This window comes from Aplysia californica, unplaced genomic scaffold, assembly GCF_000002075.1.
Source record: "Aplysia californica isolate F4 #8 unplaced genomic scaffold, AplCal3.0 scaffold00078, whole genome shotgun sequence".
NCBI classification, from domain to species: domain Eukaryota; kingdom Metazoa; phylum Mollusca; class Gastropoda; order Aplysiida; family Aplysiidae; genus Aplysia; species Aplysia californica.
The window spans coordinates 979,096-1,006,938 of NW_004797348.1; the positions used below are offsets into that span (position 1 = coordinate 979,096).

Consider the following 27,843-nt stretch of genomic DNA (forward strand, 5'->3'; position numbering starts at 1 on the left):
ATATATATAGTCAATCTGACCAGTGGTTCAGAGCAGGGGGAACATAGAGCTGACCCCCAGACAAAAATCTTCCGCCTACGAACAGGATATGTACAGCTCAACTTCCACTCGAACAGAATAAAACTGAACTTCCCCCAATGTGTGCGACTATGCATATGAGATAGAATGTGAACCATCGCCTTTTCCGATGTACAGCCCTAAATGACATCAGAGCGCACCGAACATTGACACCACACTCTACCGAACATTACAGCAACTGGGGCAAACCCGCACCTATCACTATTGAACAGAAGGGCGAGAGCCCAACTGTTGCTGGGTCGATAACAACAACAACATAAACGAGAGTAATGAGAAAAAAGGGTGACGGTTTAATATAAAAAGGCAAAGGCAGAAGCGTGCCAGTTTGTAACCGGTCCAGTTTGTCACAGGCCTCGACTGAGCTTGTATAACGGAAGTTATCATTGACACTCTCAAAAAGAGTAGGCTAAATGAATGATTGTTGTAAGTTGATTTTTATTTTTCAATTGCTTTTAACGAAAGAAACATTCTTGGTTGAAATTTTACAGAGTAATTTGCTTTGATTTGAATATAAAAAGGAAGAAATATTGAAAAACACAAGCTGAATTGACAATTTAGAGGAAATATCTCTACACCACCACTTTGAAGGAGGAGAATAAAAATCTGAAGTTACAACTACAGCGCTAAATTGCTGTAATTATTACTGTCATCAATACTTAAATACTTAAATGAAATTTTGACAAACTGGGTCTGTGACAAACTGGGCCTATTACGAACTGGGCAGCCCCCAAGACAAAGCGATCAGATTAAACAAAAGAAGTGATGTAAACCAATAAAGAATAGTTCGGCTCTTGCTCTTGTTAGCGATTAGGCCATTTTGCTCGTGCGTATTTTTCTGAGCCACCTGATCATCCTATTCATAGTTTTCTTTCTTGATTTTACATACTCACTGCACCATATCCTTTTAAAAATCCGAGCAAGTTTTATATTTTTGTTATCATTTTTTAAAAGAAACCTAGTGAAGCATGATATAGCCTTTCGTTATCAAATGAAATAGAGGTGTTTTCCGCAGATCCTTGACGAGTTCGTATCCAACCAGGAAATATGGAGGTACCGAATTACAAAGATGTGAACGCAGACAGCCAACAACCACCACGAGAAGAAGATCATGTCACAGACAAAGACACAGAGCTAAGACTGGAACCCCTGCTCGTGGTAGACTCCCCAGATACTGACCATTACGTCACGGACGACTCTGGCTGTTGTGTCAGGGGCGTGGCCGCGGTAGAGCAGTGGGTGGGTGTGACGTATACCAAACACAGACGGGATATTCTGTTCGTTTTGAGATCTGTTTTGCTGCTGGTGTATCTCATGTATTTCGCTTACTGTATGAAAGTCAGGTTAGTGATTGTATGGCAAACTTACCTCGGCTTTCTTCAATGTGTGTGTGTGTGTGTGTGTGTGTGTGTGTGTGTGTGTGTGTGTGTGTGTGTGTGTGTGTGTGTGTGTGTGTGTGTGTGTGTTCGTGAGTATATAAAATCTAGTGGCGCTTAAAATAAACTTTAAAATATAATCATCCAACCATCGCGTTATAGTCTTGCACTACCCACTCACACAGCAAACCAATTTAAAATTAAATAAGTTCTTCTTCATCTGAGCCATTAATATTCCGTCTATGTTAAAAGATGCCCGAGATGTGGTCACTCAAATTTGACCTTTAAAAATCTGGCTTGGCAAAATTGTGCGAAATCAAAGAGACGTAAAGGTGTGCGCGCGAGTATATTGATGAGCATCAACATTGGTTGAATGGGCATGGGTCAAAATATCAAATGCAAAGAGAATTTTGTTGCTTGTGCAATGAACAGCATCTTCTTGAGATATTTTCAAGCAAATTGGAGAACAGAGCAATTACAAATGAAACTCAAAACCTGGACGTAACATGACATGTGCTCCTTAGATATTTTTTGTTTTCGTTTAGAAACTATTCGTTTCGCGTAGAGATCGAAAGCTTTTTTGCCAATGGACTGTGTGAGATAAATGTTGGACTTAATCATCTGTCAGTGACAAACACAAAACTAACATGGTTTTGAGTGGTCTAGAGTGGAATGAACAAAACCGCCTTCCTGAGAATCACCGGATGGCTTGATTTAGTGGACCACATGGTGCAAGTGCTGGAGTGGAACGTCATGTCTCACCCTCATTTTCTTCACGGTTTCATTCAAGTAGACATCCCCATGCATAGTAAAGCACTTTCTTACAGGGTCAATGCCCCTAGACAATTCTTGGAAAACGAAATTAAATTAACGTTTGTGTGGTCCCCAATAAATAGCCCCAATATGAATCCTGCATGCATGTAAAGTCCCATGAAACAGCAACTGAAGAAAAGCGACTTTGCTCCGATTTCAGACCCTTTCTTGGCAATTCTTTGTGATATTTTGGGATAAAATGACTACCAACGGCTCCAAAGCAAAATAACAATGAGCACACTTAAGTCCAATTTTTGCACGGTATTTGTGATTGCTCTGTTTTCCGTTTAGTTTAATATAATCGTAATGAAATATCGTAATGAAATATTGTTTATTAAAGAGACAAAATTCTCTATTTCTTGGATATGAATGTATATCCATTCTATCAATATTAAGAGGGGGGGGGGCTACACCCCCAAAGTCAAAGTTCGGCTCAAAATCATGGAATTTGAGTTGTAGGCATTTATTGCTTCCTCAGCCTCTCCTACAACTATTTCATAGCATAAGAACCCCCAAAAACCATATTTTTTCCAATACCGGGCATGTTTGTAACCGCCATTTCCTCATAAAGTCAGTATTTTATTTTTCTTTATCGGCCGTTTTCTCAAAATGCGACTTTTCTCTTCATCCAATCTTCATGAAATTTTCACAGAGTGAAGAAAAGAGATAATACTAAAAATTTGTCTGTTGAATTTTAGATAATATATGGAATAGATTTTTGTTGGTGGTGTCTTGAGTGTGGATTTTCACGGATTTTTCGCAAACCTGAAAAAATTCTTTAAAAATTTTCTAATTTGTTTAGGAAAAAAACAAGAGACAAATTTTTAGATCTGATGTTTGTGAACGCGCATGCAAAAAAAACAATCAATTTCCATGAGCGATAGGTGCTGTATTCATTACGTAAGACATGTCAATAAAATCCAATATGGCGGCGTATCCATGGAAACGAAACTTTTTTTTTCATATTTGATTTTAAGACTCCTTACTATGCTTGTTATATGTGTGAAATTTGGAAAAATTCGGTCCAGTAATAAGCGAGATAGCCTCCAGGTGTAGCCCCCCCCCCCCCCTTAATGGTCCGCAATACTTGCGCGAAGACAATTTTGCGTTTCTTTGATTACGCACAATTTTGCCAAGCCTGATTTTTAAAGGTTAATTTTGAATGCCCATATCTCATGTGTCCCTTAACATAGATGAATTATTAATGTACCATAATGATGCTTGCTTTATTTAGCTTTAAACTGATATGCTGCATGCGTGGGTAATGCAAGGCTTTGACATGATTATTGGGTGATTGCATGTTCAAGTTTCTTTTGGACGCCACTGTATGTATATCTATTATCTATTTGTGGTGGCCGAATTTTGCTATTCAAATGGCTTTTTAATGGCTGCATCGATCGACATGCGGTTTTCGCCAAAAAAAAATTCTTTAAAATATTCTCCAGAGCATGGCGCCCTTGGTTTTTTCAGTTTTGAGACAGTTTTGCAGCCAAAGCTAAATTTCTTTATTTCGCCGATCGCTTTTGTAGGCCTGCGCTTCTGTCTCTGTTTTTATATATATATATATATATATATATATATATATATATATATATATATATATATATATATATATATATATATGTGTGTATATATATATTTATGTGAGTGTGTGTGTGTGTGTGTGTGTGTGTGCGTGTGTGTCTGCGTGTGTGTTGTATCACAATCTCTTGCAAATCGCTTATATTAAAAACAAGCAAGGAAACCCAGAATAAGCACATTTATTCGTTGTTATTTTGCTTATTATACATTATCAAAAGAGCATTTTAAAATAACTGTTCTGATTTTTAAAAAGACGTTATAGTAGTTGTCAGTGTTCAGTAGCATAGTCTTATTCATTTAAAAAACAAACCGAAAAAAACCCAAAGCAGGACAAAACTAATTTTGTCAAGATCATACATATTATTAAATGTTGAACCTGGGCACGCTATTTACTTGTAAATGTACAACCTTTTGAAGTAAAAAAGAGAGTCGACTCCAAAGGTGTCAACTGAGTTGGGGTTTAGTTCTTGGAAAGGACAAGAGAGAAATCATGTACATACAGGTTTTGTTCAAAGAAACCATTAAAAAAAATTGCTCCACAGGTTTGGAGACGAAGGTTCCTATATCTTGGTTGGAGTCACTGTTGGTCTGGCCATTTACATAGCATCCGCGTTCTGCGACAAGTGGAAATGTTTTCAGATGTTCACTTCTGTATGCTCAGGGTACGGTTCGACCCAGACGTCGAAACGAGCGAGGAGATGGACAATGTAGTAAGATAATTTGCTTTGTTTTTCTTCATTTTATTTCTTTTAGTTTGGCCTCCACGCTTTGCCTGTTTTGTAAGTATGAGTTTAACCCCCCCCCCCCCCCCCCCCCCCCCGCCTCTTTCACTTTCGAGACAAATAGCTTGTTCTGAAGGCTCAATACAAAGGGGTTTTGGGCAAAAAGGGAACAGTAGTGAAAACAATCATTACACCACATCTATCTATCTATCTATCTGTCTGTCTATCTATCTATCTATCTATCTATCTATCTATCTATCTATCTATCTATCTATCTATCTATCTATCTATCTATCTATCTATCTATCTATCTATCTATCTATCTATCTATCTATCTGTCTATCTATCTATCCACCAGTAGTCTTTAGGTTTGTTGACATTGAGCCGATGTTGGCCTTTCGCTCTTTTCAACATCCAGTTTGTTGTATGCGGTGTCGACACTGGCCTTAGTGATCTACTTGGGGGTTGACATCATCACCAAGCACCACAGGAACGCTCAGGCAATCCTTGGCATCGCTACCATAGTGTTCATCTGCTTCTTATTTTCTCACAGCCCGAGCAAGGTGAGTATTTGCTGCAATGTTTGGCCAATCACATAACAGAATGTCGCATTGTGAAGAGAAAGTGAACTTTTCTAGATTAGAAGTGAAGGTGGAAAGAAAACGAAGATTTGGTACAAAGAGATTCCTCTCCTACATAAGAGAGAGAGAGATGACAGTCACCACATGAAGGTGAGTTACTTTCCTTAGTGGAGTTTCGAATTCTCTTTTCTCCTGTACCGTTCGGAGTACTATTGTTTTTAAAAATCGTAACTTTAGATAATATTCTAAATGGGACTAAAATGAAGCACAAGAGCATGGCAAAATAAGTCAATTAATAATGCTTGAGAACTAGAAAGACATAGAACCGGCATTGCTTTCGCTGAATTGAAGGCCTCCGTCTAACCATTGTGTTGTAACCCACGGGGCAGCCGTTACCTCTGATATGCATGGGCAAAGTAGCCCATGTAGGGGGTATAGGGTGGGGAGACGTCTTTAACGACAACGATCACAACAGCAACAACCACAGTAGAAGAGAGAGCCACATGCCTGTTGTAAAGAATGCCTGTTTTGTCAAGTCTTTTATATATGCTTAGTCTAACATTTAGATGCTTCTAATTAATATTACCGGGGGTCACAACGTCAGTAGAAAGACGGAGATACTTGAGAAGAAAGACTTCCCCATTCAGGAATGTTGCGTCCCTGACGCCAGACTCGGTTGAGACAATGAGACAACATGCACAGGGGTGAATAATGTGATCGGAGTCGCTCTTAAATCCATTTTTGGAAAACTTTACAGGTGAACTGGCACCCCGTGTTCTGGGGGCTGATCATCCAGTTCGTGTTTGCCAGTTTGGTCTTGCGGACAGAGGTCGGCTATAGCGCCTTCAAGTGGATGGGCAACGTTGTGAACACCGTGGTCAATCTCTCAGACAGGGGCTCCAAGTTTGTGCTCGGCGCTAGTTTCGAGACAAAAGGAGCTGGTTTCTTCTTCTCAGTGAGTTTTTTGCTCAGCCTTTACGGATTATACGATGCATAAGTAAACAACACAAGGAAATGAGTTGTTTACAGTTAAAAATTAACTTCCAAAATCGCTCTACGTTGTGTAATCTAGAACGTCATCAGGTAATGGATAAAAAAAATCATCATCATCATCATCATCATCATCATCATCATCATCATCATCATCATCATCATCATCATCATCATCATCATCATCATCATCATCATCAACATGTTTTAAAGTAGAAAAAATATATATACTTGAGACTTGGATAGGGTTGGTGTCGTTTTATCAGATGTTCGTATAAGCTTGGATGTTCAACGTTTCGCCAATAAGGCTTCATCAGGAACATAGTATCTGAGGAGAAAAAAAAATGAGTGATGACACCACAGTTAACAAAGCGTTGACTATAAGTTACGTATTGGTGCGATTTGGACAAAATCGGAAAGAGCCAAAGCTCGGAAAAAGAAAAGCTAAGTCGTTACTGCCATAGTCCTATAGTCCTGGCTGAGCGTATAGATACGTTAAAATTGGTCACACATAGTGTTGAAAGCTCACGCAGGACTGACTCAAACTAAATTTAGAAAAGCGGGGGTGGGGGTGGGGGGGGGGGGATGTACAATCAAGTGCAACAGCAAAAAGAAAGGGAAATCCAAAAGCAAAAGTCTCACCATGTCTCATCATGTTCTACAGTAAAAAAAAATAAAAAAATATATATATACTTGAGACTTGGATAGGGTTGGTATTCTTTAATCAGATGTTCGTATAGGCCTGTATGTTCAACATTTCGCCAATAAGGCTTCTTCAGGAACATAGTATCTGAGAAAAAAATGAGTGATTACGCCATAGCAACAAAGATGATCATCGATCATCATCATCATCATCATCACCATCATCATCATCATCATCATCATCATCATCATCATCATCATCATCATCATCAACTCACACCTACCAATTCCAGACTGCTGGAGTGATCGTCTTCTTCAACGCCATGATCTTTGTACTGGACTATGTGGGTGTCCTGGAGTTCATCGTCCTCCGTATAGGTGGCGCTCTGGCTTTTTGTCTGGGCACAGGGCCCGTGGAGTCTGTGGTCTCAGCTGCCAACATTTTCATAGGACTGGTAAGTCACCGTTTCATTCTTGCAGTATTTTAAGCAAAACATAGCATTATTGCCGATAGACTGCATTATTTGCTTTGGTAAGTGATGATTATTTACTTAATCGTCACAAGACTAGCAAACGTAAACAACGGTAGAATACCTTTATGCAGAGCTTTTATTTCGTCCAGTTCAGTAGTGACTTGAAAAAGAAAATGTAATAGCTACCCCAAAGGGATAAATTGATTGTCATTCATACTTTTTGTAGTTTTTTCCAACATCCAGATCTATATCGGGGGCTCTCGTGGCCTAGAGGTTAAGGTGTTGGCCTCTCATTCAAAAGGTCCCGGGTTCGAATCCGGGTAGCGACCGAAAAATTTTCTTCTCTAAATTTGTCTCCTTTCACCTCATTTCCTGCTCTCTAACAATGTTCTGTCGTCTGCTTTCGTCTCCTCTTTCTGCTCCACCCCCTCAAATCCTTTGCCCCTTCCTCTGGGCTCCTGATTCTTTCTGCAGCCTTTCTACTGCTACTCCTTCGCTTCTTCGTACTGCTGTCTTTCAGCCACACCCCTGATCTTCTGGTAGAAAAGATCTACACCTAGCCTTCTCGCACAAGGGCGAAAAATCTCGAAGGGCCCGTGTGCAAGTTGCGCACGTTAAAGATCCCTTGGTGGTCTGAAATCGATAAGAGTAGGCTTCGGCCGCCACCCGGGCAAAATTCAAGAATTTCCTACCAACTGAAAATATTAGGTGTGTCCCGTGCGCTCATATGACCTTATGCAGTAAAACACTTTACAAAAAAAGATCTATATCTTAGATAATATGTGACTGAAGTAGGTATCTAGTATTCCTCCTCTTGTATTTGCAGTGACAGGCGCAATACAGTAGTAAGTCTCCCTCCCTGTAATGAATTTTGTATACCGGTGCTTATCTGTTGCTTACTTGTTAACGTTATAATGTCTGAAATACAGTTGTAAAAAATACAGATTTAAAATTACATACAAAGAGCTCTTTTCTGTAACTGCCTTTTTAAAAAAGACTAGTGACTTATTTTTCTTTGGGGCACACCAATGGCTCAGTTGGTACCATACTGATCTAAGGTATGGTTCTTCCAAGTTCGATTACCAAGCGAATGTTATTGCTCTTCGTATTTATTGAGAGAGTTTTTAGGCCCTCTAAGCAGTTTGCTCCGTACTAACGGGGATGGAAGTTCTATTCGAATGAACCTCCTCTTAAACAACCTCACAGTGGTTATCGGTAGTGTAGAAAGTGATGTTTGGTCGACATCGTCAGCTACTGTGGTGAGGTGTATCCTTGATCTGACACAGTAGTCGTTAGACGTTGGAACCTGAGTAGGGTTACAATGTTTAATCACACTTCCCAGAATATTCCCTTTCACTGCTTTTTTTTGCTTTACGGCACTTCCAACACAATAAGGATATATTGTTACATTACCGAAGATTAGAGATGTTACTTGAGAGAACCAAACACAAAAAAGGAGTTAAGATCGTAAGTAAATATCATACACACAAAAAAGGAGGAGATAAGGTCAGTGTAATGGATTTTGATAGGAAAAAAGGAAAGAAGGAACAAACCACACCAGTGCGCCCGCTAACCACCCACCCCATTCCACTCCCTATGATTTATTCTCCTTATATATTTGCTGTCGTCTAGTCGGAGGCACCCCTGCTTGTCCGTCCCTACCTACACTCCGTGACCAGGTCGGAGCTACACGCCATCATGACCTGTGGCTTTGCCAGCATCTCCGGCGCCTTCATGGCCATGTTTATACAGGCTGGGGTGAGTGCTACGGATTGGTGCTGCTGCTGCTGCTGCTGTTGTTGTTGTGGTTGTTGTTGCTGTTGCTGCTGCTGCTGTTGATGATGATGCTACTGTTGCACTGGTGGTGGTGGTGGAGGTGATGGTGGTGATGGAGGTGATGGTGGTGATCGCTGTTTTTGTTAAGTATGTTTGGTTTTGATATTGTTATTGCTGCTGTTGTTGTTGCTTTTGTTGTTCTTTTGTTGTTCTTGTTTTTCTCCTCTTGTTGCTGCTGCTGATAATGATGATGATGATGACCATATTGTTGTTGTTGTTGTTGTTGTTGTTGTTGTTGTGTGTGTGGTAGCCTATCCGTCCAAAATGTCTGGAGTGCCGAAGAGCATTCTCTTCGCCAGGGCCACCGCCTCTCTTGGGTAGCGGGTGAGGCAGGCCAATCTCCCTGAATCCTCCGCAAAGAAATGCCACCGTCGGACCTCCGTTTAAGGCATCTCTGCAGCCAGTGCTCCAAATTTTGAGGCTCCTCGCTGCACAATGGACAGATTGGCTCAGATGTTTTGTCAATTCTATTTTTATGGGCCCGCAGCCCAGAGAAGAGACCGGTCTTGATTTTTGCCAGTAGTGACTGGTCACGGCGGGACTTAATTTGAGCCTCTCGTTTTGAGGAAATTGCCTTGTATATTTCCTTCGTTCGCGAGTGGGATGTCGGAGGGTTTTTTGTGATGAGTTTTATCTGGGCGCACGCACTTTCATATGTAATTTGGCGGCCTGGACCCGACAGCACTGTTGCCAGTTTGGCATTACTGTCAGCGAGATCGTTGTCGAGGATATCGCAGTGACCAGGGATTCACTGAATGGTTGTTTGGGACGTTGCATTATTTATGCGTAGTCGCATTTGGTCGAGGGATGGTGATGTTCTCACTAGTGCCATGCATAACGACCGAGCTGGATGTATCGCACTGTTTGTCAATCCAGCCAATGGCCATTCCCAATACTCTTCTCTCTTCTTCGAAAGAGCTCGTGAATATAGCGCTTTTCTCCCTCAGTGTCTCGACAGCGGTCGTTTGGACGGGTCCTCCGTTGTGATGACGACCCCAGCGCCGCCGTCCGTTGTTCCTGCACAAGCCGAACCGTCAGTGTAGATATCGTACTGTGCGCCAAGTTCTCGTGCTCGACAAACAGCAGCTCTTCGGATCTTCGCACTGGAGTCACTCCTTCCACTTATGCCGTACAGGTGGGGGGGGGGGGGGGGCGATGTCGGGGTTGATTCCCGGTTCAAACGGCCAGGTTTCGAAATAGGTTATGGTCCCCCTCTCGCAGTTGAACAGATGTGGGCTCTTTTTGCTGGCGTCTTCGTCTTGTTGTTGTTGTTGTTTAACATTTCAGTAGATTTAAATGAGTAAGCTACGTGATTTTAAAACTTTTATGGCCATTTTCGCATTATAGACAATAAAAAGATAATTGTAAACACACTGACCTCGACCTACATCTTTTGATTCTTTGGGTTGTTCATTTCTTTCTTTTTGTAGGCTCTATACAGTTCTGGTATATATTGAGACACTTGTTTAGAACTTGAGCAGACAAGATGGAAGAAGCACTAATTGCAGCGATGTAGAAGAGACCTGCACTTTTGATAAATCACAAGACAATTACTCAAACAAAAATAACGTCAACAAACAAAGGGTAGACATTGCTAAAGAAGTTGGAGTGGAAAGTAAAAATTAAAGTTTCATTGTTGCTTTTTAAATCACGAGGACGAAAGGAATGCGGAGTAAGTACGTTTGTGTAATCAACTCAAACTTTTCTTCCCTAAAACTGAGAGTTGAAAACAAGGGGATCGTGAAGCATGCGCGATTGTAGCGTTACGGGTCAGAACATCATGCACAGCTAAAAAACAATTGATGAATATTATCAAAGATGACGACCAGTAATCTTCAAAAATCTTTACTCCGGGCACCAGCTAGCTTTACACTAGCAAAAGTTACTATTTCCAAACTTCATTTTGTCTTTATCAAATCATTTTGATAATAAACGTCACTGTTTCTCTAAGGCGCCTGCCAGTCATTTGCTAACAGCCGCAGTCATCTCGGCACCTGCCGCCCTGGCCGTCAGCAAGCTGGTGTGTCCGGAGACCAGGGAAGTCGACTTGGACAGTCAAAGGAACGTCCGCATGAGAGACGAAAACTCGTGAGTTGAAATGTTTTTGTCCCTGATCGTCCCATGGGATCATTTAGGCGTGGGGGGGGGGGGGGGGGCGGAGACTGATTGCTTCAGCACTGCCTTACAGTGCTAAGAAAGATACAGCTTTTCAGCTTACAGACGGAGGGTGCTTGATATTTAAAACCCAACAACTAACACATCCTCATTCTTAATTGGCACTCATGTCTTCTGCGTGCAACAGCGGACTGCCTAATCATTTCTCCACTGTTGCCAGTCTTGTCGGGTCTACAGAAAACATTGCATCAATATCCAACAGTACTGGGCTTGAATTAACGTTGCCCCCTCCTTTAAGTTTTATTTGGCCTCTTGATAATACATGTGCACCAATAAACAGAGAATGAGAGAGCACGACTCCAATGGTCAACACTAATTTGTGTCTTAAATAAGAATTCAAACCTTGACCTACTCCCCCACGCCTCTCGAACATTATCATCTTCATTGATGAAGTAAAATTAAGTTTTGCTGGCGTTTTCACTCTAGCTATTGTTATCTTAAAAGTTATCACCCCCAAAAAACAGCAACAAACAAACAAACTAACCAACTAACAGACTAATAACTAACAAAAAAACGCCAACCCCACAGTACCAAAATGCCACTTTTGATTTTAGGTGATCAAGATGTGTTAAGTCATTGTATACAGCAAAGAATAAAAATGTTGAGATCTGGTAGGACTTTCAAAATATTTTATAGGTTGTTTTGTTGTGGGGTTTTTTTTTTTAGATCAAAAGAACAAATAAGAATTACAAATATCACTTTGCACAGTCAATTAATGTCACATAGAGAGTTTCACGCCACATAGAAAGTTCAAATATACAATATGACATTTTAGAGCACGATTATGCGTAACAAGTTCAAATATACAAATTAAATAGCAAATACAAATGTAATACAAAAGGAAGTTCAACTGCCACATAGCAAAAGCAAATATCCTTCACAAAGATTGTTCAGCGTGAGAAGCATTTTAGTGTGCTCTGAGTTGATGACAACCATAAGCAGTATCAGTTTAGGGTAAATTGATCATCATGAAAAAAAAAAAATCCGAGGATGCTCCAGCGGAAGGAAATTCTGATAAGACTAAAGCAACCAGGCATTAATATGCAGCATGGCTGATGACGAAGAGAAACTGAGGAAGAGCATGACGTGGTCAATGCCTCGTTTGAGTAGTGCAGAGCCGAAGCGAAACGAACCGCCCGATAACATTTGCTGTCAGTGCCGAAGGTGGCCTGGTCTTTCACGACTTTCAAGTTGAGGGAATTTCAGCTATTATTTCAACCCATCCTGTAAGAAACTGTTCCAACAATCTCCACAATAATGTAACAACCCTTGAGCACAAAGGCACCATTTAGATGGCAACCCATCAATAGATTGGGAGTGAAATATCTTTCCCCCATAACACCTTTTCTTAACATCTATGAGAACGCTTGTGAATTTGGAAATACGATTTGAAACAGAGGCTCCCTCCAGCAAGAGACTAATAAATACTCACTCAGCAGAACTCATCGATAAAGGATTGTAACGCTTGCCTAGCTGATGGAATAAAATACCCAAGCCGTTACTATAGTGAAAATGGCAGCAGTCTCCAGATCAATGCAAGCCTATTACACGTATATGCCACAGTTTTGTAGTGCAACATTATTTTCTGTTCAAATGTACAAATTATAAGAAATACAAATACCATATTGCAAGTTCAAATGTCACATAGAAAGTTTCACGCCACATAGAAAGCTCAAATGCACAAGAGCAAATTTTAGGGCACGATTGTGCGTAACAAGTTCAAATGTACAAATAGCAAATCCAAATATAATACAATTGGAAGCTCAAATTCAAATGCCACATAGCAAAAGCAAATATCCTCAGCAAAGTTTATTCAGTGCTCATATGACCTTATGCAGTTGCGAGCGCAGTAATAATAATGGATTGCATTTATATAGCGCAAATCCACTTATGCAATGCTCTATGTGCTTAACATGATACATATTATGGATTTACAAATACATTTTAAATGCACATTGTGTTACATACACGTGCTCACACATATTCACGCACGCACGCACCACACACACACATACTCACATACGTACACACATACACACATAAGTACACACATACACACATACGTACATAATATGCACATACGCACATACAAACTCACAACGATCTACAGCTTGGATGGATTCTGTCTAATCGAAATATGATGAAAATAGAAATGCTTTTAGTTTCTTTAAAATTTCTAGATTTTCTGCTTCTCTTGTAGTTTTTGGAAGCCTATTCCAAACAAGTGGGGCAAAATATGAAAAAGAGCGTTGGCCATATGATTTGTAATCTATTTTAGGCTTAACAAGGGTTGTTTTGTCACTTGATGATCTGAGCGTTCTAGGAAGCTCATAGGGTGTTAAAAACTGTTTTAGATAGTTCGGGGATAAATCATGTAAGCACTTGTAGCAAGTTAAACAGATTTTATATATGATACGCTCTTTCACTGGGAGCCAGTGTAATTCTTTTAAAATAAGAGTCACATGATCATGTTTTAGTTTCCTAGTAATTATTTTGGCAACAATATTTTGTACTCTTTGTAGTTGTTGTAACTGTTTATCAGGTACACCAGCCGGTAAGGAATTGCAATAATCAATCCTTGACAATATAAGTGATGTTATTAAAGTTTTGGTGACACCAACAGATAGATATTTTCTAATGTTCCCTATTTTCTTCAGTTAGATATATAGATTTTTACAAAGATTGGATACATGGGATTTCATTGACATATCTTGATCTAGCACTACACCTAAATTTTTTATTTTACTTTGGGCTGATATTTCGTGGCCATTGATGTTTATGCTGATATTGTCGATTTCATTGCATGCGCTGCTACGAAGAAATAATATCCTCATTTAATTTTAATTTGTTCTTGAGCATCCATTTTCTTATATCATTGATACATCTGGCGATTCTATCTATGAGATTGTGAACATTGTCAGTTGTAGTGAATCCATACAGCTGTGTATCGTCTGCATAAAGATGGTAATTGAGGGCATATAAAGAAATTATAGATGACAGACTTTGCGTGTACATTGTAAAGATGACAGGACCAAGGACCAAACCCTGAAGAACACCGTGCTTTAGAGGAAACCTATCATACACATCATTACCAATTTTCACTGACATAAATCTATTTTCTAGATATGATTCAAACCACATTAGAACAGTACCTGAGAGTAAATATGACTTTTCCAATCTCTCTAGTAAAATTTCGTGGTCGATGGAATCGAACGCCGCTGACAAATCAAGTAGAACCAAAACACAAACTTTTTTTACTATCGATTTCATTCAAAACATCTTATGACACCTTTAAAAGAGCGGTTTCCGTACTGTGGTGCCTTTTATAAGCAAATTGAAAAGGTTATTCAATGTCATTGGCCTTTAGATGTTGTTGAACTTGACACAAAACGATTTTATCCAGGATTTTTCATAAAAAGTTAAGATTGGAAACTGGCTTAAAACTTCTCATGTCGTTTTCATCAAGACCTTGTTTTTTAAGTAAAGATTTTACAACCCTCTAATATAAAAAAAGGCGTCAGAAGCATTTTAATGTGCCCAAACTGACTTGATTGATGATCAGAAGGCTGCTGTCATATTGACTCTTGTCACAGCTAGGTTTGTTTGTTTTTGTTCCATCAACTGGGCAAGTGGGACCATCCTTTGTTGATGAATCTGTTGAGTAAGCATTTGGTCTCTTGCTTTTCTTGATCTCGTAGATGTTAATTCATCCAAAACTGATACTGCTTATGGTTGTCTTCAACTCAATTTGAGCACTTTAAAAATGCTTTATCATATTAGTTGTATGGTTAGGCAATCGGACCTGAAACCGTGTGATTGCGTGTTCAGGGGTTCGAGCCTCCGTATAGTCAGGCGTTGTGTCCTTGGAAAAGACACTTTACACGAATTTCCCGTTTGTCTCGGTCCTTTCGGAGATATACGTTAATGTCGGAGGTCCCGCCTCTTAAATTCTTAAATAACCTAATAGTGTGTGTGGGGAGGGGGGGATACGATTTGAAATAGATGTTCTCTGAAGCAAGAGACTAAATGCTTACTCAGCAGACTCATCAACAAAGGATGGTAACAATTGCCCAGTTGATGGAACAAACAAACAAAAACCCCAAGCGTGACTATAGTGAGCATGGCAGAAGCCTTCAGATCAATGCAAGCCTATAAATGCCACAGCGTTTTGTAGAGTTTAGATCTAAAGATGTGTTGTTTTTTTCGGGTTAAAAATTACAATTAGTTTCGTTTCACGTGATTTATTCCTTGTTGCACGACGGGGCTTATATCTAACTTTTTCCTGGCACCCCCCCCCCCCCCCAAAAAAAAAAAAAAAAAAAAAAAACTAACCCTTTTACTTCTTACCTTGATACACTTCGTATACTTTTAGCCTCTATTTTTTCTCCATTTCAAGCATATTTACATTTGAAATTGCTATGTGGCATTTGATTTTGGTATGTGTTACACCTGAGATTTCAATGTTTACATTTGAAGTGGTTAGAATTAAAAGGTGCTAAGTGTCATTTTTTGAAGAAAAAAAATTATGGTGTCATCATAATCCTTGACTCTAAATCTATCGAATACGCTACTCAGGTCACTAGAAACTGCTCAAATAAGCCAGAATGACACGATTTTATCACCCTATTTCAGATGTGAATTGTGGTTAACTTCAAGCAAAGGAGTTGCCTCAAGTCTAATTCGCTCTGTAGACAACTAACACCATGAACGTGTGATTCCTTGTTCCATGAATAATGGAGTTGACCCCCTTCTATTACTGCGTCTCGCCTGTATGTTGTGCCTATCTTGACCCTATGTTTCTCTGAATCTTTTCTCCAATGTTGAATTTGACCCCTCGAGAATATTTTATCGTTATTTATATGTACATAGAGGGCACTTAAGATGAACAAACGTAAAATAATGTATAAATCTGAAGTTGTCAATCTTTTCAATAGCCTAATAGAGGCTGAATCAGGTTCAAAATAAATTGAAGCTTAATCGGGATCTGAAATAGAAAACTCTTTTGATCTAGCTGACAATTTTTTGCGTGTTCGAATTACTGTTTCTGTACATCAAGAAATTCAGACTACGCTATTAATGATATTGTGAGAAACTTGATGTAATAAGATAAGAAGGTATAGAAGAAGTAGACCACTGGTTCTTCAGAAGGTGACATGTTTCAGAATAATGACGATGATCCAAATGGCCCTGACTATGATCTGTCTCAAGATCAAACATTTACAACTTATGGTGATGATAATAATATATCAGTGTGATTACTGACGAGGTACGGATGCGTATCGATATCATCAATTATGGAAACGTTCAAGAAACCATACTATATGTCATTTCGTGGTGATATGCCGGATGATTCTTATTGTTGACTTGAACATCAAAAGACCAAGGAAAGAAATAAAAACAGTTAATTCCCGAAATCTGAACGATATAAATTTACACCAGTTTCAATGTGACTTTCGTAATGCTCTTGCTATTAGTTCCCCTTTTAATATAGAAACCCTCAATGCCATCATGAGGAATATTTTAGATGATCATGCTCCAGTTAAAAAACGAAAATTATCTCATCGACCTGTTGGTAGGTGGTTTAATTTAGAAATAAAGGCTGCAAAAAAAGAAAAAAGACAAGCGGAAAGAAAATGGAGAAAAACACGACTTGAAGTGCATAAGGGAATATTTATTACTATGAAGAATTCTGTAAGTAAAATGATTACCAAAGCCAAGCGTACTTTCTTTTTGTCAAAATTTGAAAATGTTAAAACTTGTAAGGAACTTTTTGATGTCTCTAGTGAACTGCTTGGCAACCAAAACAGAGCTGTATTACCCCCTGGCACCAATAGAGATCTTTGTAGTAGTTTTTCAGACTTTTTTTCTAGAAAAATCACCTCCATCAGACAAGAGCTCAACAAAATGTGCGCAATTGCCCCAAATTACCATCAGTTTAAAGGGTTAGTCATCGATTATTTTACTCCAGCAACGGAAGAAGAAATCAAAAAGATCATATTAGATAGTCCATCAAAAAGTTGCGCCTTAGACCCTATGCCCACCAGCCTTTTAAAAAGATGTTTGCATGAACTTCTTCCACATATCACCCAAATTGTAAATGATTCTCTCCTCACAGGCACAGTACCAAATTGCTTTAAGACAGCCCATATTAGACCCCTTTTGAAAAAATCTGGACTTGATGAAAAGGACTTAAAAAATTTTAGACCAGTTTCAAATCTTTCTTTCCTTTCCAAAATTCTTGAAAAAGTTGTATCTAATAGACTGTTACATCATATTAAAGCAAATAATCTTAGCGAAGTCTATCAGTCAGCATATAAGGCACACCATAGTACCGAGACAGCGTTACTTAGGGTCTGTACTGATATTTTAAAATATATTGATGAAAAAAAGGTATGTCTTCTTACTCTTTTGGACCTTTCGGCTGCATTCGATACCATTGAACATGGTATTTTACTCGAGAGATTAAATACTACTTTTGGCATAAAGGGTACTGTCCTGCGATGGTTTGAGTCATATTTTAAGGATCGAACACAAGCAGTTGTGGTTGGAAACACGTGTTCTAATAATGTTTTGCTTAGATGTGGTGTTCCTCAGGGGTCTGTTCTTGGACCTGTCTTGTTTACAATGTATACACAACCTATTGCTGGTATTTTAAGACAATATGGCATGAATTACCATCTTTATGCTGATGACACTCAAATTTATAAGTCTATTGATTTCGATCAAATACCACTTTTAGTCGACTCTACTGAACAATGTACTAGAGATTTAAAAATATGGATGACCAGCAATAAATTGAAACTAAATGATGACAAGACGGAAATAATGTTGAGTGGAAATACAAAAGCCATTAAAAATCTCCCAGAGCTACAAATAGATATTAATAACCATACCATTCGTTCAAAAAGAAGTCTTAAAAATCTAGGGGTTCAGTTGGATTATGATATGTCTATGTCCTCCCAAATAAGCCAGCTCAGCAAAAGTATTTACTTTCAGCTTAAGAAAATTGGCAGTGTAAGAAATTATTTAACTAAAGCAGCAGCCAAGACACTTGTAACAACACTCATTTTATCAAAGTTAGATTACTGTAATGTTATTTTGTCCGGTTTGACATCCGAAAAACTATCAAAGTTACAAGTACTTCAAAATCAAGCAGCAAAATTGATAATGAAACAAAAGAAATCAGCCCACGTAACACCAATTCTGAAAGAACTACACTGGCTGCCAATAAAAGAAAGGATTAAATACAAAACTGCCGTTCTCTGTTTTAAATGTATAAATGATAGTGCACCTTTTTATCTTAAAACATTCCTGGAATTATATAATCCACCTAGAGCCCTTAGATCAGCCTCTGACAATCTAATTCTTAAAACTCCAAAACAAAACTACAAAACATACGGCGAGCGTTCCTTTTTGTTCTTTGGTCCCCAGGTATGGAACGAAATCCCATATAAAATAAGATCTGCCCCAACAATTTCCATTTTCAAAAATCAGCTGAAGCATTTTTTATTCACAAAAGCATACCTGTCATAATGATGTACTGTGATATATATGCATGTGTATGCCAGACTGAGAGACTGAAGAAATAGCGAGTGAGAATGAGAGAGAGAAAAAGAGAGAGATAGAGAGAGAAAAGAGAGAGAAAAGAGAGAGATAGCGAGAGAGGGAGAGAGAAAGAGAGAGAGAGATAGAGGGAGAGGGAGAGAGAGAGAGGGAGAGAGAGAGAGACAGACAGAGAGAGAGAGAGAGAGATAGATAGAGTGGAAATGTTTTTCTATCTGTATAGAATTAATGTTTTAATGAATGTTTCTAGTTACTCACGTTTCAACTGTATTTTGACTGTTCGTGAATTTATATTGCATTGTATATTTTTAGTGAACACATTTTCAAACTCACTGCGAGACTGTTTTTCTGGTATAAAATTTTACACATATGCATTTATATTATATGTATAATACTTTGTTTTACGTACACATTTGTGTCGATTAATTTTTAAGATGTGATGTCTTTTTCATTGTAATGCGCATTGAGCATCTTTTAGGAAATGGAAATGCGCAGTATAAATGCTATTTATTATTATTATTATTATTATGAATCATCGACTGCAACAAAGAAGAATGTATTGTTCACTGAATAGGTCAATGAGACCTTTTGTCAAACATTGGCTGTATAATCTTTCTTTCGGGTCACCACGTACATATTATATATTATATTATGCGACCGGTTGAATATTTCAATCAATGCAGCATCTGATGACACTAACAAAATAATGCTGAAAGGGTAAAAGGAAGTCCAAAAGGGTTGATTTCCCAATTTACATCATGAGAATATATAAAAATAAGAATTTGAAAATGCAAGCTTCGCATTTGGCTTTCAGTAAGATCTTCCTGCCGCGATGATTACAAGTGGAGACATTCTCTATGAAGCTGTTATGGATGTATAATATCGGAATTCATAACTTGAGCAATGGCAAAACTATAATATATTTGGCTTGGATTATCTGGTCGTCGGGGTTGTAATGAAGCTGCAACTTGTCTGAATCTCATTTCAGTTCTCTCTCACACATGAAATTAAAACATATGACTGTTAAATGATGGGTGCCCAGGACAGAACAAAGACAAAAGAGTAATGTATGTCCTTCTCTCTCTTGTTGAACAAAAACGTTTTAGAACATAGACCACTACTCCTGACATGTGGACATACGTGCCTTTCTTAAGACAGGAATTTTGCACACAAAGAAACAAATAAACAAAAATGACACCCTATGGTACCAAACGACTACGTGTACATTAGGGAGCTTAGTCAACCAATCAACCATTCAATCCGTAGCTAATGATGCTATCAAACAACCTTTCAAGGATCTAAAATTTAAGGAGGACATGCGGCTTAGCTATATGGCGAAAGTAGCGAACTAAATGATGTAGGCATAAGTATTGAATTATTTCGTGAAAAGCACACCCTGGCCAGGTTTGGTAAAGGTATAATTTGAACAAAGCTGAACCATGGAAGAAGTTCATTAAGTCTTTTCAAGAGGAACAAAGATTGCTGTAGGAGCCCAAAGTTTGCCTATACAAATCAAATTAGCATAAAAGCGGACATTCTTTTGTCGGTTTTTTGTCCGTTAGAGTTAAAAAATGCTTAACTATAGAGTTTTCTCTAGATTTCCTGAATAAAGTTCCAATTATTTCAGTTGTATTTAAATAAGTAATGTTTTTAACCCGTTCCACTTTGGCACTGCTAAAAAGTGCGGTGAACACCAGAGAAAGGATAACACTAAAGCAAAAAGTGGAAGGCGGAGAGAGGGAGAGAGGGGGGGGGAGAGAGAGAGAGAGAGAGAGAGAGAGAGAGAGAGAGAGAGAGGGGGGGGGGGGGAACTAGACAGTTGTAGGGTAAGCATGTACATGGAGGTATTGAATATAACGGAAAGGCAGGGCAAAATGTGTGGTGAACACAAATCGGCAAGGCCAGAGAAAGGATGTGTTAAGTCATAATGACATCAAGTTGTCAAATTTTTCATCTTTGGTTTTGAGGACCATTGATCCATTCTTTGTTTACACTCGCTGTGTAACTGGCATATGCAGGCGTCCAATCATCTCCGTTACCTATCCTCACAGAACAGAAAATTAGACCCACTTTACATCAAACCTTATCGTCTGCACTGACTGAACACCCCCAAAAACTTAATTACACGTCCTACGAAACTGTGTGCACCTGTCATTTACTTTACTGCATTCAGCTCCTTCTTCTTTTTATTTTGCTCTTGCCACTGTGAAAAGTGTTCTGTGTTTAAAAAGACGTATTTGTGTCGGGGGTGGTGGGTGGATAAATTCAAATAAAAGCTAAAGAAGAAATCAGATCTGTTATGCGGTTTGGCAACGCCGAAATGCATTTGAGAATAGATGGTCGAAGTCAGTGTCACAGACCGTCTGTCCGCCTAGCTAATAGCAACATGCACCTATTCCTCTTTATGATGATAATAGCCTTTTGTTTTGTAGGTACTGATTGGGATAAAATATTGGATCACAAATTCCGTATGACTGTGTTATCGGTTCAGTGGTCAGTGTAAAGTTTAATGTATCTTTCAGCACTCTAGTATTATGTGAAACACAGGACTTCCGAAGGTAAAATCCACCACCAATTATTGGACCGCACCCAATGAGCAGAGAGCCTTAAAAACTACCCAAAGCAACCGAAGTTCAGAACGCCCCGTGGGGGAATTCGAACCAGTGCAATCCTCTAAGTAGTCCACCATGTTACAAACTGATTTACTTCGGAATTGAACAGATTAATAGAACATTTAAACACCAATCAGGAGAATGCAGCACTCATTTCAGCATTGCATGTCATCTTCTGAGCTGCGAAATTATTATGATAATACATTATAATTTGATAACACTCTACTTGATAAAAAGTTGAATTTGTCCAAGCAGGCACTGGGCTGGAGGAAACGCTTCAGAAAAGACAATAAAAGTACAACGTATCTGGGATCTAATTCGGATCAAGGCCTCGAATTTCAGCAAGGCCGGTAAGTTTTGTGATCCACTGCACCAATACATGCGGACGCGTTTAACGATCAGTTCGAAGGTAGCATGGTGTGCATGACAAAACGTAAATCTGAACAACCTGGTATCCACAGAGATCAGAAGAATGTCGTCCACGCGTGCTCCGACGGTGCCAGTTTTTCCATCAAGTTGGTGGCTTCCATCATGGTGAATATGATGGCGTTTGTGTCCGCCATGAACCTTGTGGATCACCTCCTGGTCTGGCTGGGCGAGCGGGCTGGTATAGAAAACCTCACGTTTGGGGTGAGTTTTGCGTTGTGTTATTTGTCTACATTAAACACATTTGTGTCACTGAGTGAGAGGTGGAAGAAGGCGCTCGTCATTTCGCCAGTAAAATCCACACGAAATGTATTTTTTTAAATTGACGTAAAAGTGGTTGAGCAATGTTTTTTTAAATGATGGAAATTACCCTACGGGGGAAAATTGGTGTCATCGATTTAATTATTTTGGCAAGCGCTTGGTTTCACCACACTACCGCCCGTTTGTTTAAGTGTTTTACTTTTGGTTAGAAAATCTAACCTTTTCGAGTTTGTCAAAAACGAGCGGTAAAACTATGCAATTTTCATAATATAATATATATAAAAAAGGTGTTACAAAATAAGATAACGTTGTATTTCTCTCTCTATTTTGTCGTGTGCATTGGATAAGTAATATCTGAGGAGTCAAGTGAAAAAAATGAGCCCCTGGAGAGGTCACGTACGCATGTTCCACGAGTACCTTCACCTGCAAAACCTGCAAAATAATGAAGTATTTTGTAACAAAAGAAAGCGGAACTCTACCAAAACCTACCGAATCATGAACAGAAACTCAAACCAATTGCGTGGCGCGATACTTTTCTTTCAGCCCATCACGTCTGGGCTTTTTTCTGCTTTATATTTTTCGTCCAATATGGCCGACTCGACTCGAGCTATGTTGTTATCGCCGAAAAATGCAAATAAGTCACCATCAAAAGACTTGAAAAGAATGTTCTGTAAAAAAAAGTCTGGGTAAAAAAATATTTTTGGTGTTTGTTTGTTTTTGTTAAACCAGTGAAGATCAAAGCACATAATACTGTGATAAAGATATAATTATATATTTCATTTTAAAAGAAAACCCAGTAAATTCACATTTTTTCTCTTTCTTCACTGACTGGGTTTTTTTTAATACGTAAAAAATGTCAGCCTTTTGAAGATTGCTTGGTACATAAAAGATATCTGCAATAGCTTTTATTAGTAATGGTTCAATCATTATTATATTTTTTGTCTAAACAGTATTCAGTGTACAATAAAATGTACATACTGGAGAGCTCCTGGTTCAAACCCCTTTACTAGGAATCCAACAGGGCTTGTTTGAAAAAAACATCAAAAGCTGCTAAGTCGTGGCTCCACTTTCAAAACCTGCTAAGTCAATACTTTATATTCCATAACCACTGTCATTTAAGATGTAAAATCATAAACTACAGCATAAAAAGTGTCTACACAACCCATAGTCTCAGTGGGTAGCAAATTGGAAATATTGGTACATAATATCTATGCTTAACAGTTTTTCTCCTAACTTTACCAACTTGATTGAGCATGTTTTGCAAGTGACCTCCTCATCTTATTAGACTCATGATTTGTTCTAATTTTTGAAAGTGCAGAGTATCCTATCAAAACATGATCTCATGCTTGGTCTAGAAACATCATGTGTTTTGCTGGGGGGGGGGGGGGGGCAAACCGAAAAAGAATACATGAAGAACTCTTGCTTCATTACTCGACTTATTGAGCTTGAATTTGATTCGGTATGTAGCTATTTGTTTTTACAACATAAATATTTTAAACTCGAGGTGGATAACTAACAGAGACAGGAAAACACTTGAGGTTGATGCTGTGGATCTGTCTCTATAGCGTGTATTTCTTCAATGCTTTTGATGCACAGTTGGGTTTTTTTTTATCATTGACATAAAATGCTTTAAAAATCATCCCGTCCCACTTAATTGCAGAGAGCATTGGGAACCTGGTCATTGACTAAGAAATAAGTCTGGGATTCTGTTCCAGTGGGTTCTGGGTGTTATGATGTAATGTGCTCAAGCTCCGTCTTCTAAGGCCGGTCCCAGAGTGGCTCTGTAGGTCTGACCTGTAGCTGGCCTGGCTCGCACCGTGCAAATGAATGTATACATTATCGTGTGCTTAAGCAGCGTCGCTGTTCGTCTGGTTTTTTTGTCAGCTGAGCTGCGCGATGCGTCAGACGTACTATTCAACAGTGTTGTAAAAATGGCGGACCTGTGCCGCCTCGCTTCGTGTTTATTTTTGACTGAAACTCTTCACAGATCATCAAAATCAACAAGAAGCAAGTATTATTAGGTGCTTTACTATTAAATATTGATGCTAGCATCAACACTTGGCCACAAAATCACCCAGAAATGCACTTTATCATACTTTGAAACTTCGAATCGAGAGGTTGACCTAGTTTCGACTGTTGTCGTAGGCCTAGGCCTCTAGATCTAGCCTTGCATTACCAATGTAAACTATTGCCACGCGCAGCTGCAAGTGTGTTTGCGTGTGTGTGTGTGTGTGTGTGTGTGTGTGTGTGTGTGTGTGTGTGTGTGTGTGTGTGTGTGTGTGTGAAAGGAGGGGGGGGGGGCGCTGCATTTAGCACATGACGTAAAGAAGAGTTGTCCCGTCTTGGTATAATTGGTCTTGGATTACACAGTACCTAAATATAGCAAGCAGACCCGTCAGTTGCACACCTACACACGTCAACACACAGTTTGGCTGTGCTGAGACGCAGCGAATGTACGTCGTGCTCGCTGAGACATGCGCCAACCCACAGTGCGGCTGTGCTGACACGCACACGGCGTGCGCCAGGCGAGCTACAGTTCAGACGTACAGAGCCACTCTGGGACCGGCCTAAGACATACTAACAATTATATTTAATGAAAATGGACGCGCCGTTAGCTCTGTTGGTGTCACGGTGGACTACGAGGCGGATGACTTTGGTTTAAGAGTTTTATACTTGGGTTGTTTTGTTGGAGGGAATGGGTACCTGGGGGGGGGGGGGGGGGGTTCTCTAAGGCTCTCCGAGCATCTGCCTCTGTTCTGTCGGAGACTGATGTTAAGTTCGGAGTTTCCACCCCATAACCTTGCAATTTTGAAAAGGGCGTTGAACCTACACAATTTTGTAAATTATTTGTTTAAAGGAGCTTTGAGTACTGAGTTTCTGTAACTAAAATTTTACAAATCAACCATTTACAATACATGTGTCCACAGTACCTGTGCTCTTACGTGATGTATCCAGTGTCCTATTCCATGGGGGTGGAGCCCGCAGACTGCGGAGCTGTGGGAGCACTGATGGGAGTCAAGCTTTTTGCCACACCGTTTGTGGCCTACGTGGACCTTGGTAAACTAATCCATGTGAGTTCCAGGTCTGGTGGAGATGTTGTTATCTTGGTTGTAGTTAGAGTTGTTGTTGCTCCTGTTGTTGCTGTTGTCGTTGCTATTGTTGTTGCTGCTGCTGTTGTTGTTGTTGTTGCTGTTGCTGTTGTTGTTGCTGTTGTTGTTGCTGTTGTTGTTATTGCTGTCGTTTTTTATTCTCTTATTGCCGTCGTTGTTTTAAATACCCCTGTATTCGTTGGTATTATTTGAACTTCAGTAATTATCTACCATAATTGTGAATGTTACTGCTTTCCAGCCTCTTGACTATTTTCTTGTCCTTAAGTTGAGATTACTCACATTTTATCAAACATGGACACAACTTGCATCTTTAAGAGGCGAGAGATTTTGACCCTGCTGTCAGAGCCTGCCCGGGCTGTCTGGAATACAACATCTGTCCAGTAAGACGGATGTACTCGAGAAGAGGGACTTCCCCATCCCTGACGCCAGTCTCGGTTGAGATCATAAGACAACGTGTACAGTGTTTAGAAAAAAGATGATAGTTCTAATTCCAAGTACACACCCAGCTTGTAAGTAGTTTTTCACTATTTTTCTTTTTGGTCTTTCGTAAAGAGGAAACATATTGCATTTGGTTCAAAATGACATTTTGTTTGTTTAAATACTCTTTCCATTTCTTCCCAGAACCGACGTGTACTCGAGGAGCACGTATTCACAAATAACGGAACGTGGCATTGGACGGGCTCTGACGTCATTCTTGACGATAGTAACACCACGTTGGTTGGCGGCTTCATGTCGGTAGGTCAATTTTGTGTGAATAATAGAAAAAGAGTACGCTCTTTTTATGATACGTTGCTTTTCAATTAAACGAATCTGCTCCTCCTCCCCCCCAACCACACACACACAAACACATAAAAACGAACAAACAGACAAGCAAATAAACAAACAAACAAAACAAAACAAGAATTGAATAAAACCAAACGCAGTAAAATTGATTAAATAAACAAAGGAACCAAAACAATTAAGCCAACAAAATAATGTTCATTAGGTTTTGGTTATTTTGCTATCCTGAAAAGAGGAGCAGTTTTTCTGTATCTGGAAAACATAAATTTATTTTTGAATCTGCCTAGAGTCTGATCTTTCAAGAGGTAGAAATATATTTTTAAAAACACAGTATCCCAAACGTTCATGCTAGAACTACCGTGCTGTGGAAACTAAATAAAAGTAAGAAGTGTAGTCTTCCTTCAATCATCCTTTACAACCCTGGTCTTTAGAGGGATTTAAACCGCAGTGTTTTTGTACATAGATGCACTTTTTTCTGTTGTTAATTCTTTACTGAGTCTGACATGAAGCAAAAGAGGAGTCACTAAATATCAATTGATCACCTCTCTATTTTCGTCAATTTCACAACATACCATACCACAAGGTCAGAACGTACGTTATAGAAGGGAAGCAAACGTGATAGACGATTCATAGCCGTAGATCAGAAAAAATTAGCCTCGGTTGTCCCCCTTTTCTCATCCACGTCAATCTACGGTCCCTCAGCTCTGTGAAAAACAATCCCAGAACAAAAGGCCTGCAATCAAATACTATATCTGAAATATTTCTGGCTTACATTGCCGGGCTGCATTTTCCTGCTTGACTACAACTTCAAATTGACCGTTCAAGTAGATGATCGTAGCGGTGGTTGTGGAAATGATGATGATGATGATGATGATGATGATGATGATGATGATGATGATGATGATGATGATGATGATGATGATGATGATCAAATATCGATATCAATGTGCATTCTCAAAAAAATCAGGAGCGGTCAGAGGTGATCATCACGTACGCCATGTGTGGTTTATCAGCGTTCCCAGCCATAGGATTCTGTATGGGAACTTTGATACCCATGTGTCCTCGACGCAAACCGGATATTGTTGATCTCGTCATCAGTGCCTTCGTCGCCGGAAATGTAGCCAACATTATGACCGCCGCCATTGCAGGTGATGGGTTAAATTTGTCACTTTGATTTCTTGTTTTGTCAAATATTTTTTAAACCGTTATCTTTCCTAAAATAGCATGCCTTATTTCTTGTATGAACATGGCGTCCGTTTAATGGGTTAAATCAAATATTAATAACCCCCCCTTCCGAATGAAGTATGATCTGTTGTTTATTTCAAGGAGGTTGTATTGTCAACAAAAGTGAGGGCGGTTGGTGTTAGGTCTGGTGTGGTTTGCTTCTTCGATCACTATTTACTGTCTTTCTTTGGTACCTTCTTTCATTCGTATGTTTGTTACTCTCTTGTAACTCTAATCCACGGTAATTGCTTGGTGTTTCAAGGCGTAAAACCTCTATCAAACCATGCTAATTCCTAGATTGAGCTTTTTTCCCCATATATTTTATTTCTTTTGCTCTTGTTTTACTCTCTCTCTCTCTCGCTCTCTCTCTCTCTCTCTCTCTCTCTCTCTCTCTCTCTCTCTCTCTCTCTTTCTCTTTCTCTTTCATTTAAAGTTTTAAAATGCCACAAGGCAATGTTTTAAACCCCCTCCCACCCCCAGACAATGACTTGAATGTCTTAAACAACTCTGTAGATACGTTCAGACAATGCATTTGATACCCTGTGCGTGTCTCCGTCCCCAGGCGTCATGTTCTCTGACACAGCCATCCCTCTGCCTCACTGA

General features: G+C 39.3%; 1 protein-coding gene across 1 annotated transcript; it reads left to right on the forward strand.

Annotated features, from left to right (window-relative positions):
* Window positions 1-1,122: 1,122 nt before the first annotated feature.
* LOC101863333 (solute carrier family 28 member 3-like) lies at window positions 1,123-27,843 on the forward strand. Its single transcript, XM_005094254.1, has 12 exons — window positions 1,123-1,418; window positions 4,388-4,507; window positions 4,986-5,130; window positions 5,906-6,103; window positions 7,074-7,235; window positions 8,886-9,011; window positions 11,041-11,177; window positions 21,901-22,069; window positions 25,054-25,197; window positions 25,858-25,971; window positions 26,984-27,164; window positions 27,803-27,843. The coding sequence occupies exons 1-12, from the start codon at window positions 1,123-1,125 to the stop codon at window positions 27,841-27,843; spliced, it is 1,833 nt and encodes a 610-aa protein (XP_005094311.1).

Coding starts and splice junctions, on each gene's coding strand:
- LOC101863333 (XM_005094254.1), top strand. CDS start 1,123: ATGGAGGTACCGAATTACAAAGATGTGAACGCAGACAGCCAACAACCA. Junction 6,104..7,073: donor GAGCTGGTTTCTTCTTCTCA/GTGAGTTTTTTG, acceptor TACCAATTCCAG/ACTGCTGGAGTGATCGTCTT. Junction 11,178..21,900: donor CGCATGAGAGACGAAAACTC/GTGAGTTGAAAT, acceptor TGGTATCCACAG/AGATCAGAAGAATGTCGTCC.